Source organism: Nipponia nippon, unplaced genomic scaffold (assembly GCF_047370975.1).
Source record: "Nipponia nippon isolate SJK-2023a ecotype South Korea unplaced genomic scaffold, ASM4737097v1 scaffold_9, whole genome shotgun sequence".
Classification (NCBI taxonomy): domain Eukaryota; kingdom Metazoa; phylum Chordata; class Aves; order Pelecaniformes; family Threskiornithidae; genus Nipponia; species Nipponia nippon.
In genome coordinates this window covers 23,495,772-23,515,608 of record NW_028262413.1, presented here as the reverse complement: position 1 = coordinate 23,515,608, position 19,837 = coordinate 23,495,772, and the positions used below count along the sequence as shown (strand labels likewise).

Here is a 19,837-nt window from a genome sequence, read left to right as displayed (position 1 = left end):
GCGTTGGGTCTGGCTCTGAGGGACGCTGGGGCGGCTGGTTCGGCTCTCAGGGACGCTGGGGCGGTTGGTCCGGCTCTCAGGGATGCTGGGGCGGCTGGTCTGGCTCTCAGGGACGCTGGGGCGGTTCGTCCAGCTCTCTGGGATGCTGGGGCGGCTGGTCCAGCTCTCTGGGATGCTGGGGCAGCTGGTCCGGCTCTCAGGGATGCCAGGGCAGCCGGTCCGGCTGTCCGGGCGCGAGGGGCGGCTGCCAGTTTCCCGCTGGGCTCCTGAAGCTGCAGAGAGCTGCCTGTGGAGGGAGGAGGCTGCTGAGGCCCTCAGCTGCAGATGGGCCACAGGGACTCTCCTCCACAGCACGGCGCAGAGCTGGCAAGGTTCACCACCGGGGGCTGAGCTGCTGGCACAGCTTGGCCGAGGTGGACACCTGCACCTCGTGGCACCACCGAGCCCCAGCAGGGGCATTCCTCCCGGCAGGTTCACTGGTCAGGAGCGGGAGCTAGCGCACGTCTCGCTTTCTACGGTAATCTCATGCCCCTCTCTTTCTCTTCCTGACCTTGCTTTGCCTATGCCTGTTGCTCCTGGGGGCTGCTCTTGTCCAGGCAGGGTCAGCTTGAGCTAACACTGGCTCCAGCCAGAGCGGGCTCCCGAGAAGAACACCCGGGAGTTAAGACACCACTTAAAGCCTCTGCCAGCAGCAGAAGCCTTGGCAGAGTTTTTTGGCCAACCACTAACTCGCCGCTCGACAGCAGCCTGACTAGAAATGCTTTGTGGCTACAAGCAGCCATTGAAGGGGGGGAAAGCAACGACTCACTGTTTTCTCTTCCTCCGCCGATGGATCCAAACACAGCACAACGCTATCGCAAGTGGCACGGAAACCACGGCTGCTCCTGTGCCTATCATACAGCGCCTTCGTATGTCTTGGGGACACAAACCACTTGTGATGTTCTGGGGATCGTAAACCCTTGCGGTTGTCTTGCCGAGCACATCTGGAGGAGCAATTTGCGACGTTAGGCCATCCTGTGCACCACTGGTAAGCTTGCAGCACGTTTGATATGGCCGTGAAGTTCTCTGTTTCCCCCCAGTGCTGGTGCCTGGAGGCACGCTCCCACCCTTTGGCACAGGTTGTCCCACCGACCAAAACTCGGAAGGCCAGAAGGAGAGCAGGGGGAGGGGAGCACAGCTGCTTGCCCAGTCGCTCCTTCGAGGGACACGGGCAAAAACCATTCCTGCAGCAGGCAGTGCCACCCCCAACTCTCCCTCGCCCCAGGCCAGCTCCCACAGCCCGAGGGGACAGAGTCAGGCCTTCCCAAGAGATGCTTGAGCCTTGCTCTCCCCCTTCTGCCTTTTCCCCAGCACGGCACCGCTTGCAGCCGCTCCCAGGTTTCGGGACTTGTCTCCCACTTAGGGAGCTCAGCAAGACTGCTCAGTACCTGAGTCCGTTTGAGGAAATCCATATACCCTGCTGCGCTGGTCTTCTCTGGGCCTTGGCAGCACTGCCAAAAAGCAGAGACGACAGGGAAAGCCTCAGCATGGCTCAGGCACAGAGGATGCAGGAGGATGGGGAGGTTCCCTCTAAGACCAAGCCCAGTCTGGGAGTCAGGGCATCGCTCTGGACCTCAGCTGATCGGAGGGATCCCGCTCTGTGCTGCTCTTGTGCCCTGGGCCTCTAGGGACTCAGGGCAAGCTCTGGGATGCAGCTAGAGCGGGAGGTACGTTCGTGCAAGAGTCACGTTTCCCATCATCCGCGGAACATGGTCCAGATGCCTCGAACCCAAAACACTCCCAGCTTTGGCTGCTGACGTGACATGCAAGAGCGGGCACTGGGGGAAGAGCCTGCTGACACACAGCCATCCTGATGGGTGACACTGGCTGACCACGGGACAGCAATTACCCGGCGTGCCGGCGGCTTGCATCGCCTCTCTTTCTTCAGCAGAGACTGGCAGTGAGCCACCGCTTCCTTCCGGCAGCGCCTCCTTCTGCACAGCCTCTCGGTCCATCTCTTGAAAAAGCAAGCGGGACAGTTGGATCAGATGGAACTGTTCCCCATCAGGGAGATGGCATCTTCAGGAGGCAAGACTTTCTTTGAGAAAGACATTGATAAGGTTTTGAAAAAACGCCTGGGCTTTTGGGGCTGCGCCTAGTCACTGCTCCAAACACCAGCCACGCCTGACCTGCTGGGAGACCAGGCAATTGCACGTAGTGCATTCTCCGCAAAGTGTAAGGCGATGCTAAAGGCCTTCCTTCAAAGAGGACGGGAAGAAGCTGCAGCCAGGCCAGGCGGGGAAACAGCCCTTCTGAGAAGGGCTCCTCCGCAAGGCCCTCATGCCCTTCCCTGTAAGCACCAGCAACGGTCACGTTGGTCCCATCCCAGCTATCGCTCTGCAGACGGGAAATGGAGCACAACCCAAAAAGCCTGCCCAGTCAGCATCTCCACCTGACTTCCAGCACTAGGAAAGGGCAAGCAGCATTGCCTGGGACCTCGCTCCCGCCTGGAACTGGCCCAGTGTCAAGCAGTGCTGCGCGTGAGCCCAACACAAGTTCAGCACATGCCAGGCCCTCAAATCTGCCTACCGACATGTGCACAAGCCATCTCCGAGCCCTACTGGTCAAACTGGGGCAGCAGCAGCCCCTGGCACTCGGCCTGAACCACGACTGGCAGCAGAGGCTCTGCACCATCTCTGTGGCTCGCCAGCACCTGCAAGGCGTGAAAGCCAGCGTTGCTGCTGCGAGGCTCCGATCGAGCCCTTCCTGCTGTGCCGGCTACAACGTGTGCAGACGTGTATCTAAATCCTCCGGTTGCCGAGCCTCACGGCTAAGGCAGAGTGAAATATACCCACCGTGTCCTCTCTTCAGTTCCTCCAGGATTTGCCTTAGGACCTCAGATGGCTCCGGGGACTTTCTTCCTCCTTCAGCTTGGTACTTTGCTCTTGGAGGACCTTAACAGAAAGCATTTGGTTCAACTTCACACGATTAAATTACAGAAAAGCAGTGCACAGCCTGCAAGGTCAGCAGAGACCGACTACTCACCCCTGCGATGCCAGCTTGGCTCTAGCGCAGCATCCAGCTGAGGAGCTGGAAAAGTCCTCCCTGCGGGCTCATCTGTAACTAAACACCCAGAGAAGCTTCCGCCATCTATTGTGATCTACTGAGTCGCAGAAGCCGTAAGGGGATCACGCGAGGAGAGGGCGCACGCGTAGAGGCGCCTGGCTGGCTGACCCTTGGGCTTTCAGCTGGCAGCTCTCAAAGGGGGGAAAAAGCCATGACGTACCCATGCCATCTGCCAGAGGCTCCGTCCTGGAACCCAAGCGGGAAGCTGGATCACCTTCGCCTACAGGCACGGCTGCAAAGAAGCGCAGGACAGAACAGCTCCCGTGACACAGTTCAAGATACTTCTTCAGACGGGAGCGGCAGTGAGCGCAATTCAAAGACGGGATTACTCCATGGCACTCATCTCTCCCTTCCACTCAGGAGCACGGTGCAAAGAGTTACCGCGTGCCTGCAGTGGCACCGCGCTGGGACGAAACGAATCGCGCGCGGAGCTGCCGGGAGGAAGGACTCCCTGGAGCTCACGCCAGCTCTAAACTCAACCCCAACAAGCCCGCTGGCTTGGCTGGCACCGGCAGCAGCTCAGGCTCCGCGGGGCTGGCAAAGAGAGCTTTGCAAGGCAAAATCACTCAGCCCGACCCGTTCCCCCCCTGCTCCTCTCCACGTCTGAGCATCGGCCACGGAAGGAGCAACTGGCATCTCACAGGGAAAGAAGATTAAAAGGTAACTGCTCCTTCCTCCCACTGACTTCCCTGTGGGATTGCTCTCAGGCTCGAGGACAGGCATAGGCCAAGAAGTCGGGAAGCCGTCGACCTTGAGAGGAACTTAAGGAAAATTGCACGTGAACAAGCTCTTGCCACTCTGTCAGTGTTTATGCTTTCAAGGGAAGGGACATTGAGAACTTACCTCCGGGGTGCCCCAAGGGCTCCAAACCAACATCCAGCCGAGAAGCTGGATAACCATTGCCGCCACCCTCACCTAGACGCAAGCACAAATGAGAAATGTTTCCATTGCATGCTGGGATCCACTGCTGCCTTAGTGAACTGCAGGCACTGGAAGGGGGGGGTCAGGTGACAGCGGGGGAGCCAGACGTAGGTGGAGTTTGCCAAAGCTGCAGAGGGGCCCAGTGACCTCCTGTCTGTCTCCTGGCAGCTCTCCAAACACTCTTTCCAGGCCATGTGCAACACCCCTCGAGGAGCGGATGGACCAACGTACGGCCCCTCGGGGCTTTCTTACTGGGAGAGCTCTCACGCACGCGGAGGAAACCCTCGCTAAAGCACTGGAGGGAAAAAACCATCATCCACACTTCCCGGGGAGAAGAGCCCGCTGGCCCGTGAAAGGCTGCACCAGTGTCCCCCGCTTACCTGCTCCCTGCGCTCGCCACGGAGCAGCCCAGGCAGCCCTGACATGTAGGGCCACCAGGAGGAGGAGGATGAGGAGGAGGCGGCGGGCGGGGGCCATGGCCCCCTGCGCTCGCACCATGTTGCTGCTGCTGCTGCGGCTGCCGCTGTTGCCGCTGCTGCCGCTGCTGCTGCAGTTGGGGCCGGGGGCTGAGCGGTTGGTGCTTATGGCCAGCGCGGCACCGTGGGGCTCTGTGACCTCACAGCCCTGCTGTGACCTCACGGCTGTGCTGAGGCAGCGTGGAGAGGGCTCTCGGGGCGCTCGTGGAGAGCCGCTGGAGCGCAGTCCCAGCCGGGGCTGAGCCCACAGCTCTGCCCTGTTTTCCGGGCGCTGTCACAGGGGCAGCGAGGAGCTCACAGTCCCCCAAAACAACAGGAAACCAGAGCCAAGGGATTTCGGACCTCCTCGGGTGCTGTTAGCAACAGCTCATGAGGCTGAAGAGTGAGTGGTTTCAGTCTCGAGACTCAAGTGCAAGATCCCCTCCTGTAGGCAGCTTCCAGGCTGGAGCCCCATTTGGTGCCTTGGGGGACCCCAGGGCTAACGAGTCACTTTCACCTTACGGGAAAGAGGAAGCCGTTACTTCTCCATTTCTTCTTCATGCGAAATCTAAGGGAATACTTTCTGTCAGGTCCTCAAAGAGCTAAGTCATAGAATCATAGAATCGTTTAGGTGGGAAAAGACCTTTAAGATCATTGAGACCAACTGTTGGCCTAGCACTGCCAAGTCCACCACTAAACCATGTCCCTAAGCACCACATCTACCCGTCTTTGAAATACCTCCAGGAATGGGGACTCAAGCACAAGGTGCTGGCCTCTCCACATCCCTCTGTAGAGCCCTCCCACCCTCCAGCAGATCAACACTCTCGCCCAGCTTGGTGTCGTCTGCTATTTCACTCGATCCCCTCGTCCAGATCATTGACAGAGATATAAAACAGAACCGGCTCCAATACTGAGCCCTGGGCAACACCACTTGTGACCGGCCGCCAACTGGATTTAACTCCGTTCACCACCACTCTTTGGGCCCGGCCATTCAGCCAGTTTTTTACCCAGCGAAGAGTACACCTGTCCAAGCCATGAGCAGCCAGTTTCTCCAGGAGAATGCTGTGGGCAACGGTGCCAAAGGCTTTACTAAAGGCCACGTAGACAACATCCACAGCCTCTCCCTCGTCCATTAAGCAGGTCACCTTGTCACAGAAAGAGGTCAGGTTAGTCAGGCAGGACCTGCCTTTCATAAACCCATGCTGAGTGCGCCCGATCACCTGCTTGTCTTGTATGTGCCGCGTGATGGCACTCAGGATGATCTGCTCCATAACCTTGCGCGGCACCGAGGTCAGGCTGACAGCCCTGTAGTTCCCCGGATCCTCCTCCCGGCCCTTCTTGTAGATGGGCATGACGTTGGCTAACTTCCAGTCAACTGGGACCTCCCCGGTTAGCCAGGACTGCTGAGAGATGATGGAAAGTGGCTTGGCGAGCTCTTCTGCCAGCTCCCTCAGTACCCTTGCGTGGATCCCGTCCGGCCCCATAGACTTGTGTGTGTCAAAGTGGTGTAGCAGGTCACTAACCATTTCCCCTTGGATTATGGGGGCTTCGTTCTGCTCCCTGTCCCTGTCTTCCAGCTCAGAGGGCTGGGTACCCCAGGAACAACTGGTCAATCAAGAAAACAACTGGTCAATCACTCAAACAGAACAAATATTCTCTTAAATTATTTGACATGCAAAAGGAAACCTCGAGAGAGCACACGGCGGGTATATGCTGCCTGACCGTCCTAGCGGCCTTCTGCTACATCATGATGTGACTACATCAGTGGAGAAAGGAAGCGCTACGGACGTCATCTCTCTGCACTTGTGTAAGGCCTTTGACACGGTCCTCCACAGCATCCTTCTCTCTAAATTGGAGAGATACGGATCTGTTGGATGGACTGTTTGTGGGTAAGGAATTGGTTGGATGGTCCAGTCAATGTTAATGGCAGTCCCTGCCAGGTGAAAGCAAATCTCTCCCTATCTGTCCCCGATATGGGGAGCCTAAAAAGAACATATCCTTCCCACCTACTATTGCCATTCACGGCAAGGCTTGTTCGTTGACACAACGGGCTGTCGCAATCAGACCAAGAGCAGCCGCAGCGAGCAGTTCAGCGGCGGTGTTCAGGGCTCTGTCATCTAGCGCTAGTCACCACTTGCCATGAGGTCTCTCTACCGGCCATGCAGGAGAATTGTAGCGGGAAGGAGACTTGACCACGCTTCCCCGTCCTTCCAGCTCTTTTCAGGAGCAGCCCGGATGGCATCAGAAGGTGACTTGTATTGTGAGAAAAAGGGGCAGGAGCTGGACCTCATGCTACTGACCTGTTTGCAACAGGTTCACAGTCAGGGATGTGCTGATGTGAGGTAAACTGTGGGGCAGAGCGCGTGGTGCCCCTATCTCCCACGAGTCCACCCACGACTGACCCTTCAAGGCATCCACACCTAACCTGTTACGGGGACCTAGAAGTAGGGCCGGACTGTCCGTCCATTAGATAGAATTAATTTAGCCTTGACCAGTGGGTGGGTGGTGATTTGCCATTACCACCTACAAGAGAAACTCTTGGCTTGCTAAGTGGAGGCTGTCCTTTGTTAAGTGTCCTTACCTACCATCCATATTTGGGCTCCTGTGTCAATGAGGAATGTTGTAAAGTAGCAGTCACTAATGGCCGCCATCAGCTCAGGACTGGGAGCCTGAGCAGTGGGGGCAGCGGCCCCAGGGATCAAGCTCTGACCCCAGTTTCCTACATATTGGCAGTGGAGGTTCAGCGCTGATGGGTTCGGGCACCTCCCCGGGCTCACACCCCTCACATCCGCTGGCTCCCGTGTCGTACGGTGTCACTCCATCGCCTGACACAGACCCCGGAGGACAATCGTGAGGAATTCATGAGGGAAACCGGGACCAATTGCCATACAACGGGAGTTGGCAGCCCATTTAACGGTCTCGTGGAGAGCCCTTTGTCGAACCACATCTTCCATCACGGGTCATGCTCAGTGGTGACTGAGGGTGCTCCCCAGTTTCCCCTTTCTGCTTTCATCTTTTGCACAGAGACAGGCTGGGTCTTTCCTGTTATGTAGACTCATAGACTCATAAAGTCACAGAATGGTTTGGGTTGGAAGGAACCTTAAAGATCATCTAGTTCCAACCCCTCTGCCATGGGCAGAAACACCTTCCACTAGAGCAGGTTGCTCAAAGGCCCCGTCCAACCTGGCCTTGAACACTTCCAGGGATGGGGCATCCACAACTTCTCTGGGCAACCTGTTCCAGTGCCTCACCACCCTCTGAGTAAAGAAGTTCTTCCTTATATCTAATCTAAATCTATCCTCTTTCAGTTTAAAGCCATTACCCCTTGGCCTATCACGATATGCCCTTGTAAAAAGTCCCTCTCCAGCTTTCTTGCAGGCCCCCTTCAGGTACTGGAAGGCTCCTATAAGGTCTCGCCGGAGCCTTCTCTTCTCCAGGCTGAACAACCCCAACTCGCTCAGCCTGTCCTCATAGGAGAGGTGCTCCGGCCCACTGGTTGTCTCCGTGGCCCTCCTCTGGACTCGCTCCAGCAGGTCCACGTCCTTCTGAGGCTGGCAGCCCCAGAGCTGAACGCAGCATTCCAGGTGGTGTCTCACGAGAGCGGAGCAGAGGGGGAGAATCGCCTCCCTCGACCTGCTGGTCACGCTTCTTTTGATGCGGCCCAGGATCCAGTTGGCTTTCTGGGCTGCAAGCGCACATGGCCAGGTCCTGTTGAGTTTCTCATCAACCAACACGCCCAAGGCCTTCTCAGAGCTGCTCTCTACCCGTTCTCTGCCCAGCCTGTATTTGTGCTTGGGATTGCCCCAACCCATGTGCGGGACCTTGCACTTGGCCTTGTTGAACCTCATGAGGTTCGCACGGGCCCACCTCTCCGGCCTGTCAAGGTCCCTCTGGATGGCATCCCTACCCTCCAGCGTGTCGACCGCACCACGCAGCTTGGTGTCATCGGGAAACTTGCTGAGGGCGCGCACAGTCCCACTGGCCATGTCGCCGACAAAGATGTTAAACAGTGCCGGTCCCAAGACCGACCCCTGAGGAACGCCACTCGTCACTGATCTCCACTTGGACATCGAGCCGTTGACCGCAACTCTTTGAGCGCGACCATCCCGCCAATTCCGAATCCACCGAGCGTGGGCATCCACAGCTGCGCGCGGGCGCGGAGCTCAGCTAGCGCTGGTGCCTCGCGGTGTTTGCTGTTGGTACCACCCGGACACTTGTGCGACAGCTCTGTCCCTCTTTATTTGGAGGGAAATGGCTGATCCCAAAGCTGTTGGGGGGTTTCTGTCAGCGCACCCCCAACCCTTGCCCTGGCGGGGCTGCCTTCAGCGCTTGCCGGAGGGCCGGAGCAGCGGGCTCGGGGGCGGGGGGCCTGTTTCTGCTGGGGCTGGGGCTGGAGGGCGCTGGGCTGGTTCCGCCACAGCAGGGCTTCTGGGGACGGGCTGGCGGGGCGCAGGGGCCTTGGGGAGGACGGGCTGGGGGGGCGCGGGGGCCTTGGGGAGGACGGGCTGGGGGGGCGCGGGGGCCGTGGGGAGGACGGGCTGGGGGGGCGCGGGGCCGTGGGGAGGACGGGCGCGCCGGTGTTTGAGGCCGGTGTGGCGGCTGCTGGCGTTGGGTCTGGCTCTGAGGGACGCTGGGGCGGCTGGTTCGGCTCTCAGGGACGCTGGGGCGGTTGGTCCGGCTCTCAGGGATGCTGGGGCGGCTGGTCTGGCTCTCAGGGACGCTGGGGCGGTTCGTCCAGCTCTCTGGGATGCTGGGGCGGCTGGTCCAGCTCTCTGGGATGCTGGGGCAGCTGGTCCGGCTCTCAGGGATGCCAGGGCGGCCGGTCCGGCTGTCCGGGCGCGAGGGGCGGCTGCCAGTTTCCCGCTGGGCTCCTGAAGCTGCAGAGAGCTGCCTGTGGAGGGAGGAGGCTGCTGAGGCCCTCAGCTGCAGATGGGCCACAGGGACTCTCCTCCACAGCACGGCGCAGAGCTGGCAAGGTTCACCACCGGGGGCTGAGCTGCTGGCACAGCTTGGCCGAGGTGGACACCTGCACCTCGTGGCACCACCGAGCCCCAGCAGGGGCATTCCTCCCGGCAGGTTCACTGGTCAGGAGCGGGAGCTAGCGCACGTCTCGCTTTCTACGGTAATCTCATGCCCCTCTCTTTCTCTTCCTGACCTTGCTTTGCCTATGCCTGTTGCTCCTGGGGGCTGCTCTTGTCCAGGCAGGGTCAGCTTGAGCTAACACTGGCTCCAGCCAGAGCGGGCTCCCGAGAAGAACACCCGGGAGTTAAGACACCACTTAAAGCCTCTGCCAGCAGCAGAAGCCTTGGCAGAGTTTTTTGGCCAACCACTAACTCGCCGCTCGACAGCAGCCTGACTAGAAATGCTTTGTGGCTACAAGCAGCCATTGAAGGGGGAAAGCAACGACTCACTGTTTTCTCTTCCTCCGCCGATGGATCCAAACACAGCACAACGCTATCGCAAGTGGCACGGAAACCACGGCTGCTCCTGTGCCTATCATACAGCGCCTTCGTATGTCTTGGGGACACAAACCACTTGTGATGTTCTGGGGATCGTAAACCCTTGCGGTTGTCTTGCCGAGCACATCTGGAGGAGCAATTTGCGACGTTAGGCCATCCTGTGCACCACTGGTAAGCTTGCAGCACGTTTGATATGGCCGTGAAGTTCTCTGTTTCCCCCAGTGCTGGTGCCTGGAGGCACGCTCCCACCCTTTGGCACAGGTTGTCCCACCGACCAAAACTCGGAAGGCCAGAAGGAGAGCAGGGGGAGGGGAGCACAGCTGCTTGCCCAGTCGCTCCTTCGAGGGACACGGGCAAAAACCATTCCTGCAGCAGGCAGTGCCACCCCCAACTCTCCCTCGCCCCGGGCCAGCTCCCACAGCCCGAGGGGACAGAGTCAGGCCTTCCCAAGAGATGCTTGAGCCTTGCTCTCCCCCTTCTGCCTTTTCCCCAGCACGGCACCGCTTGCAGCCGCTCCCAGGTTTCGGGACTTGTCTCCCACTTAGGGAGCTCAGCAAGACTGCTCAGTACCTGAGTCCGTTTGAGGAAATCCATATACCCTGCTGCGCTGGTCTTCTCTGGGCCTTGGCAGCACTGCCAAAAAGCAGAGACGACAGGGAAAGCCTCAGCATGGCTCAGGCACAGAGGATGCAGGAGGATGGGGAGGTTCCCTCTAAGACCAAGCCCAGTCTGGGAGTCAGGGCATCGCTCTGGACCTCAGCTGACGGGAGGGATCCCGCTCTGTGCTGCTCTTGTGCCCTGGGCCTCTAGGGACTCAGGGCAAGCTCTGGGATGCAGCTAGAGCGGGAGGTACGTTCGTGCAAGAGTCACGTTTCCCATCATCCGCGGAACATGGTCCAGATGCCTCGAACCCAAAACACTCCCAGCTTTGGCTGCTGACGTGACATGCAAGAGCGGGCACTGGGGGAAGAGCCTGCTGACACACAGCCATCCTGATGGGTGACACTGGCTGACCACGGGACAGCAATTACCCGGCGTGCCGGCGGCTTGCATCGCCTCTCTTTCTTCAGCAGAGACTGGCAGTGAGCCACCGCTTCCTTCCGGCAGCGCCTCCTTCTGCACAGCCTCTCGGTCCATCTCTTGAAAAAGCAAGCGGGACAGTTGGATCAGATGGAACTGTTCCCCATCAGGGAGATGGCATCTTCAGGAGGCAAGACTTTCTTTGAGAAAGACATTGATAAGGTTTTGAAAAAACGCCTGGGCTTTTGGGGCTGCGCCTAGTCACTGCTCCAAACACCAGCCACGCCTGACCTGCTGGGAGACCAGGCAATTGCACGTAGTGCATTCTCCGCAAAGTGTAAGGCGATGCTAAAGGCCTTCCTTCAAAGAGGACGGGAAGAAGCTGCAGCCAGGCCAGGCGGGGAAACAGCCCTTCTGAGAAGGGCTCCTCCGCAAGGCCCTCATGCCCTTCCCTGTAAGCACCAGCAACGGTCACGTTGGTCCCATCCCAGCTATCGCTCTGCAGACGGGAAATGGAGCACAACCCAAAAAGCCTGCCCAGTCAGCATCTCCACCTGACTTCCAGCACTAGGAAAGGGCAAGCAGCATTGCCTGGGACCTCGCTCCCGCCTGGAACTGGCCCAGTGTCAAGCAGTGCTGCGCGTGAGCCCAACACAAGTTCAGCACATGCCAGGCCCTCAAATCTGCCTACCGACATGTGCACAAGCCATCTCCGAGCCCTACTGGTCAAACTGGGGCAGCAGCAGCCCCTGGCACTCGGCCTGAACCACGACTGGCAGCAGAGGCTCTGCACCATCTCTGTGGCTCGCCAGCACCTGCAAGGCGTGAAAGCCAGCGTTGCTGCTGCGAGGCTCCGATCGAGCCCTTCCTGCTGTGCCGGCTACAACGTGTGCAGACGTGTATCTAAATCCTCCGGTTGCCGAGCCTCACGGCTAAGGCAGAGTGAAATATACCCACCGTGTCCTCTCTTCAGTTCCTCCAGGATTTGCCTTAGGACCTCAGATGGCTCCGGGGACTTTCTTCCTCCTTCAGCTTGGTACTTTGCTCTTGGAGGACCTTAACAGAAAGCATTTGGTTCAACTTCACACGATTAAATTACAGAAAAGCAGTGCACAGCCTGCAAGGTCAGCAGAGACCGACTACTCACCCCTGCGATGCCAGCTTGGCTCTAGCGCAGCATCCAGCTGAGGAGCTGGAAAAGTCCTCCCTGCGGGCTCATCTGTAACTAAACACCCAGAGAAGCTTCCGCCATCTATTGTGATCTACTGAGTCGCAGAAGCCGTAAGGGGATCACGCGAGGAGAGGGCGCACGCGTAGAGGCGCCTGGCTGGCTGACCCTTGGGCTTTCAGCTGGCAGCTCTCAAAGAGGGAAAAAGCCGTGACGTACCCATGCCATCTGCCAGAGGCTCCGTCCTGGAACCCAAGCGGGAAGCTGGATCACCTTCGCCTACAGGCACGGCTGCAAAGAAGCGCAGGACAGAACAGCTCCCGTGACACAGTTCAAGATACTTCTTCAGACGGGAGCGGCAGTGAGCGCAATTCAAAGACGGGATTACTCCATGGCACTCATCTCTCCCTTCCACTCAGGAGCACGGTGCAAAGAGTTACCGCGTGCCTGCAGTGGCACCGCGCTGGGACGAAACGAATCGCGCGCGGAGCTGCCGGGAGGAAGGACTCCCTGGAGCTCACGCCAGCTCTAAACTCAACCCCAACAAGCCCGCTGGCTTGGCTGGCACCGGCAGCAGCTCAGGCTCCGCGGGGCTGGCAAAGAGAGCTTTGCAAGGCAAAATCACTCAGCCCGACCCGTTCCCCCCCTGCTCCTCTCCACGTCTGAGCATCGGCCACGGAAGGAGCAACTGGCATCTCACAGGGAAAGAAGATTAAAAGGTAACTGCTCCTTCCTCCCACTGACTTCCCTGTGGGATTGCTCTCAGGCTCGAGGACAGGCATAGGCCAAGAAGTCGGGAAGCCGTCGACCTTGAGAGGAACTTAAGGAAAATTGCACGTGAACAAGCTCTTGCCACTCTGTCAGTGTTTATGCTTTCAAGGGAAGGGACATTGAGAACTTACCTCCGGGGTGCCCCAAGGGCTCCAAACCAACATCCAGCCGAGAAGCTGGATAACCATTGCCGCCACCCTCACCTAGACGCAAGCACAAATGAGAAATGTTTCCATTGCATGCTGGGATCCACTGCTGCCTTAGTGAACTGCAGGCACTGGAAGGGGGGGGTCAGGTGACAGCGGGGGAGCCAGACGTAGGTGGAGTTTGCCAAAGCTGCAGAGGGGCCCAGTGACCTCCTGTCTGTCTCCTGGCAGCTCTCCAAACACTCTTTCCAGGCCATGTGCAACACCCCTCGAGGAGCGGATGGACCAACGTACGGCCCCTCGGGGCTTTCTTACTGGGAGAGCTCTCACGCACGCGGAGGAAACCCTCGCTAAAGCACTGGAGGGAAAAAACCATCATCCACACTTCCCGGGGAGAAGAGCCCGCTGGCCCATGAAAGGCTGCACCAGTGTCCCCCGCTTACCTGCTCCCTGCGCTCGCCACGGAGCAGCCCAGGCAGCCCTGACATGTAGGGCCACCAGGAGGAGGAGGATGAGGAGGAGGCGGCGGGCGGGGGCCATGGCCCCCTGCGCTCGCACCATGTTGCTGCTGCTGCTGCGGCTGCCGCTGTTGCCGCTGCTGCCGCTGCTGCTGCAGTTGGGGCCGGGGGCTGAGCGGTTGGTGCTTATGGCCAGCGCGGCACCGTGGGGCTCTGTGACCTCACAGCCCTGCTGTGACCTCACGGCTGTGCTGAGGCAGCGTGGAGAGGGCTCTCGGGGCGCTCGTGGAGAGCCGCTGGAGCGCAGTCCCAGCCGGGGCTGAGCCCACAGCTCTGCCCTGTTTTCCGGGCGCTGTCACAGGGGCAGCGAGGAGCTCACAGTCCCCCAAAACAACAGGAAACCAGAGCCAAGGGATTTCGGACCTCCTCGGGTGCTGTTAGCAACAGCTCATGAGGCTGAAGAGTGAGTGGTTTCAGTCTCGAGACTCAAGTGCAAGATCCCCTCCTGTAGGCAGCTTCCAGGCTGGAGCCCCATTTGGTGCCTTGGGGGACCCCAGGGCTAACGAGTCACTTTCACCTTACGGGAAAGAGGAAGCCGTTACTTCTCCATTTCTTCTTCATGCGAAATCTAAGGGAATACTTTCTGTCAGGTCCTCAAAGAGCTAAGTCATAGAATCATAGAATCGTTTAGGTGGGAAAAGACCTTTAAGATCATCGAGACCAACTGTTGGCCTAGCACTGCCAAGTCCACCACTAAACCATGTCCCTAAGCACCACCACACCCCAAGTCCTTCTGTGTGTGGCTGCTCTCAATGAGTTCTTCTCCCAGTCTGTACTCATGTCTTGGATTGCCTCGACCCAGGTGCAGGACCTTACACTTGGCTTTGTTGAACCTCATGAGGGTCACATGGGCCCACTTCTCAAGCTTGTCCAGGTCCCCCTGGCTGGCACCCTGTCCTTCAGGTGTGTCAGCTGCACCACTCAGCTTTGTGTCATCCGCAAACTTGCCTAGGGTGCACTCAGTCCCGCTATCTATGTCATTGATAAAGATATTGAAAAGCACTGGTCCAAAGACAGAGCCCTGAGGGACACTGCTCATCGCCAGTCTCCACCTGGACATAGAGCCATTGACCGCAACTCTCTGGATGCATCCAGCCAGCCAATTTCTTATCCATGGAATAGTCCACCCTTCAAATCCTTATCTCTCTAATTTAGTAATAAGGATGTCGTGTGGGACTGTGTCAAAGGCTTTACAAAAGTCTAGGTAGATGATATCGATCGGTCCTCCCTTATCGACTGTTGCAGTGATCTACAGGAGCTGTGTAATTGTGTATTGCCTTGTGGAGCCTACAGAAGGTTAAGCTGTATAAAGAGAATATAGGCAGAAACTCTCCTGTCTTGTGTTTTGACTCATTATGGAAAAAGAAAGATGGCAGGATGGAAGTGAGAGACCAAAAAACCTTGCCTGACACTCATGTTGGATTTCCAACAATTTCCAGTGTTGACCTTAAGCACACCTTTGAGCACTGATACCTGTTCTCTTTTTTCACACTGAGTTTTGATTGGATAGCAGCTCTGCTTGCATTATTTAACACAATATATTACAAATGAAAAACAAGCTACCTTGTCATGTGGCCTTATGGCTGCTTGTTAATGTTAAATTCTAATTAGTGAATTTCTGATTTTTACCTAGCTTTAATACAACCTTCACACTAATGTGTAAAGCGCTCTGCTATTTTTTTTTCTGGTAACTACTTCACAGTTCTTAAATATGCAGTTATGAAACAGAGAATAGAGAACCCTTGTAAGTCATATCAGCAATTAATCAACTTATACATAACAACAAGCCATTGTTGTTGCAATTCCATAGCAAAATACCTTCAAAATCTTTATTTTAATAAGAGTATAGGAATCAGTTTGCGTTCAGGACGTATAAGCATAAATTCATTTAGTATCAATGATTATATAGGAAATGGAGGATAGCTTAACTATTTTAAAATTCAGGATGTTGTTAAATAGAGGAAAAGGAAAGTTCCCTCCTCTCTTTGGAATTTTTATTTTATGAGGTGGGTGGTTAACAGTGTAAATACAGATTTGTTTTTACACAGACTTTCTAGCAAAGTGCTTTATGTTAAACTGAATTGCATTTAATAACTTCAGGTATATAAAGGAATTTAAAATTTAAATGATAAATTAATTTAACAGGCTTTTGCCACCAGAGGCCATAAAAAGTGCAAAGGTTAATGGCATGAGAAACAAAGGTCTTCACATCCTGATTAAACCAAATCCTCTCCCAGTCTGTTTCCTGTTCTCCATGGGGCATCATCACTTTTACTGTGATCTGCCAAGGTTACTTTCTTTGTTCTTTATTACCCTTTGTGATAAAAATATTACGCTATTCTTGCATGTGCAAAGCTTCTGAGAAATGCTCTGTGATTGTTTGGTGCACAAGGAATGGAGAATTAAGGTTTCAGTCCTAAAAGTTGCAGATAGTGACACCTGGCATTTTTACTAAAGGAAATTGGCTGATATGCTACTGTTACCTTTAGTATGGATTATGCATGTTAATCTTTACAAAGAGAGGTGTGTTGAATCATTTTACCACTGTAAATCTCAAAATATGAAGATGTGCTCTGTGCTTCCTGATCCCAGTTTGAGTGGGATGATTTTTTTGCTCTGCATCCAGTTTGATGACAAACTGTAACCAGTGTATAATAATAGCATAGTGGATAGTATGAGCTCCTTCTTCTTCCACTATTGCTTATTTTCAAGTCCTAATTTAGTTGTTCACTGTATTCTTTCAGAGAGGAATTAAAATCCAAAATATCTGAAGCAAACTATAGTGGACTCGTACCTCAAGTGGTCAGGAAACATGAATAAAAAAACATAATAGAATTGGTAACATCAGGCTAAGCACACTGGATTATTCAAAACTTTTTTTTTTAAATCAGCATGGTTTTGAGGAGGTTCTGCTTGACTGCAAAAGCAGGGAGATTAGCCTATGTGGTAACAGAAACACTTTTTTGACTACATGAATTTCTTTATTGGCATTCTTACATGAAGGAAGACTGGATAACATAAGTAACTGGTGGTAAAAATGTATCCTGAGCCAGCTTCTTCTTGCTTTTCTGCTGTAATTCATTAAATAATGTAATAAATAAATGTAAAAATCTGAAGGCATCTGCTTTATGTTTTAAAAATGAAAAGTTTCCAAACTCTATTCAGAAAGTGGTGGAAACTAAGGGTACTTCTATGAAGTAACAGCTTTTGTAGAGCACTTCCTGTCGAAGAATTTACAATTTCCCAGAATAAATTGAGTCAGGGAAACGAAGCATGTCAGAATTCTTAATCATTGAATGACAAATTCAAAGTATCTATTAGCATGTAATAGAGTAGGACTGCAGATGATTATAAATACATTGATAAGTGTGTTAAAATGATCTTTTAACTATTACACTTGACTATTCAGGCATATTTTATTAATCCTTTATAAACCAGGAATGAAATGGATCCTTCTTTACTACTTCTTCAAGGTACCCCAGTTCTTTAAAGTATCCCTGGATTTCTGAAGTGCCTTTCACTGCTACTGGTAATCTTTTCATTTGCCTGAGAGAATCTGAATGCTGATAAGTGTTCATGTGCTAGAGAGCCACATGTATTGGGAGACAGCTCGAAATAAAGGGTTCTGTGTTTGTACTTTTGAAAGCCTTTCCAAATTAGTTTCTGATGCAGTGATGAATGAACACATTCTCAGTGTTTTTCTGCATTAAAAAAAATCAGTTGTCAGTTTTTCTTGATCTTATATATGAAGCATATAGAGACAGGTACAAAACACACAGTATTAAGTGTTTCCACAAGATGACAGTGACAGAAATAGAAAGAAGGTTACTTTTCTTATTTGGATCAAAGCATCCTCAGTGTCTGCAGCTACCTGACCCAAAAGAAAGGATTTGAGATTACTTTCCTACCCACCCTCCCCTCTAAGGTTTGCATACTCTTTAGCTGTGTTTTTTTGATCTTGCAATAATGTTCTCTGCCAGATTTCTTTCTAGAGGGCATCACTCCGTCTCTTTAGCTTTATTTGAGCTTATTGCAGTTCCCCATGACAGAAAGTCTTCATTTTGTACTGTTTGTACAGCATGTTGCATGGTGGCATCTGGTCTGCAAGGATTCCTAGGCACATGGTAATATGAATTAGGAAGAATAACTGGGAGTAATGCTGTCTGAATTGAATAAAGGTAGCCACCACTGCCCACTTGCTGGTATCTTTGCCACTATCCTGGGATAAGACCTAAGGACTCATGCTCAGCGAACAAGTGATACAAGGCAGCAGGCATTAGTTCACAAAGGCATGAAATCAGTAACACATACAACTAGGAAAACATCTATGAAATGCTGCTCATAATTGCAAACAGATCTTTGAAAGGTTATTTCAAGGCTTTCAGAATAAGAAGATGATGTACTGAGATGACAGGTGTAACAGATGCTTGTTGCAAATACAAACTGGGGCAGCATGGAACATGTGTAAGAAAGCTCCACCAGCATAAATCATTTCCTACTATACCTCTGTATCACTTCACCATCCTTATACTGCTCTGTTCTTTCACGCAACATATTACTGCATCTAAGTCAGAACAAGTCAGGAGAGAGAAGTACCTTTGCTCCGGAATGGAAAAGACAGATTTGTTCTACAAGCTTTGTCACCTGGAAAAATTTGCAGTTTTCTTTGATAACAAATAATACATAGAGGAACAGAAAATCTGCCAACCATGGCAGGGACTGTAAGTTATTACTAACGTGGGCAGTTTATCAGTGACAAGTTATGAAGAGAAATTAAATACAACTACTGTGGCCCACCACATACGAACTCAAAACTTGATAGACATCTAAACCCCACCTAATTCATAAAGATTGAAAGCGATGTATTAAAAACAGCAACAATGAAAAATTATTAATTCCAGGCCTTATTCTAATGCAGGGCGCAAGAGAGGATGAACCAGAACGGATCAGGTGCAAACAACTCAGAGGTATCGCTTCTGTATTTTGTATAAATATTTCACAGTGCTTGTCAATACACCATTATATGTCATTAGAGCTATGCTTTCTTTGCATATAATGAAGAGTAATGGATACTAGATGACATGTTTGTGGGAAGGAAGCTTATGAAATGAGAAGAGCAAAAGACATTTTTCATTAAGAATTCCATTCCTAAAGAGCGTACTTAACTCAGGGGATGGAAATGGCTAAATGTGGGGAAAGAGCTCTGTTGATAGTGTGCTGTTTAGACAAAAACCTTTATTTAACAAAACACTTGCTCATGAAAGTGAAGTACAGCTTCTGTAAGATTGCTAGGAAACCCGCACCAGGATTAAGGTAGAACATCCCAAAATCTTGACCCATAGCATCAATAACAAAAGTGTAAATGTATAAATATGTTGAATATGAGTTGTGCTTCACAGACAACATGTACTGAATGCTATTTGTTGTTCTCAGGTGCAAATTCTTTTTTAGTTGTAACTGTTACATAACAGTTATGACTGGAACAGAGAATACTGCAACATGTAGGTCATGACCATAAGGGATATCTCATCAAACATGAAAGAGAGGACCCAAGCTTAGAGGGATTGGGAGGAAAGTAGTAAAGGTGTCACAATGAAGGAATTTTAGAACGCGTTGGCAACATTGATCCCTATTTCCATTTGTCCTTGCTGATCCTCCCTATAGGTGGTAGGAGCCTAAGTTGCCTTTACCCATTGCCATGTATCCAACCAGCCTGAAGCCTATAACTGTTGTTTCAATGTACACATATTTGCAGATATTATGCTACTTATCTGTTGTTGCTACTGAATATGATTATACTGCATTTTAATAAAATTTCAGTAAGGGGGTGCCTCTAATTGCTTGCTGTAGAAGAAGTAGCCCCTGATACAGAGGAAGGGAAATATAGTGTGTACTGGGATGAAAAGCTGCAGCAGCATCACTTTTTGGTGCTTTCGTCAGTAACGTTATTTACAATCCTAGGAAGAAATTTCTTAAACCTAAAGTCCAGCATTGGCAAGGGTACCACTGTGAATTTCTTGACTCTGCCTTGCAGCCAGTAGAAGAGTTGTGTGATTATTGGTGTTTAAAACATAGCATTGATATCAGAATGTAGATGCTGCATTAGACCCATTTATCACTAGACAGCTCTTTAAGTTGGAAAGAACTTGAAATTAATACTTACTTTGGCTTTATCTGGAAATGTAATGTATTTCATTCTTTCCCAGTACCTGACCAGACGGTCAGTAATTACACTAATAGTGTTATCTCCATTATTAAAGAATGTCTCATCTAA

The 19,837-nt window shown here is 52.9% G+C and overlaps 1 protein-coding gene across 1 annotated transcript in view; it reads right to left on the bottom strand.

Moving 5' to 3' along the window:
- Nucleotides 1-4,894: 4,894 nt before the first annotated feature.
- Nucleotides 4,895-19,837, bottom strand: part of LOC148050189 (uncharacterized) — a 41,835-nt gene continuing 26,892 nt past the window's right edge. Inside the window, exons 2-8 of the mRNA XM_087744289.1 lie at nucleotides 12,348-12,419; nucleotides 12,108-12,185; nucleotides 11,918-12,016; nucleotides 10,972-11,079; nucleotides 9,893-10,067; nucleotides 9,089-9,372; nucleotides 4,895-4,998 (exon numbers count right to left, since the gene is read on the bottom strand). Of these exons, the coding sequence (XP_087600415.1) occupies nucleotides 4,895-4,998; nucleotides 9,089-9,372; nucleotides 9,893-10,067; nucleotides 10,972-11,079; nucleotides 11,918-12,016; nucleotides 12,108-12,185; nucleotides 12,348-12,351 (852 nt within the window). The 5' untranslated portion in view covers nucleotides 12,352-12,419. The remainder of the gene's footprint in view (nucleotides 4,999-9,088; nucleotides 9,373-9,892; nucleotides 10,068-10,971; nucleotides 11,080-11,917; nucleotides 12,017-12,107; nucleotides 12,186-12,347; nucleotides 12,420-19,837) is intronic.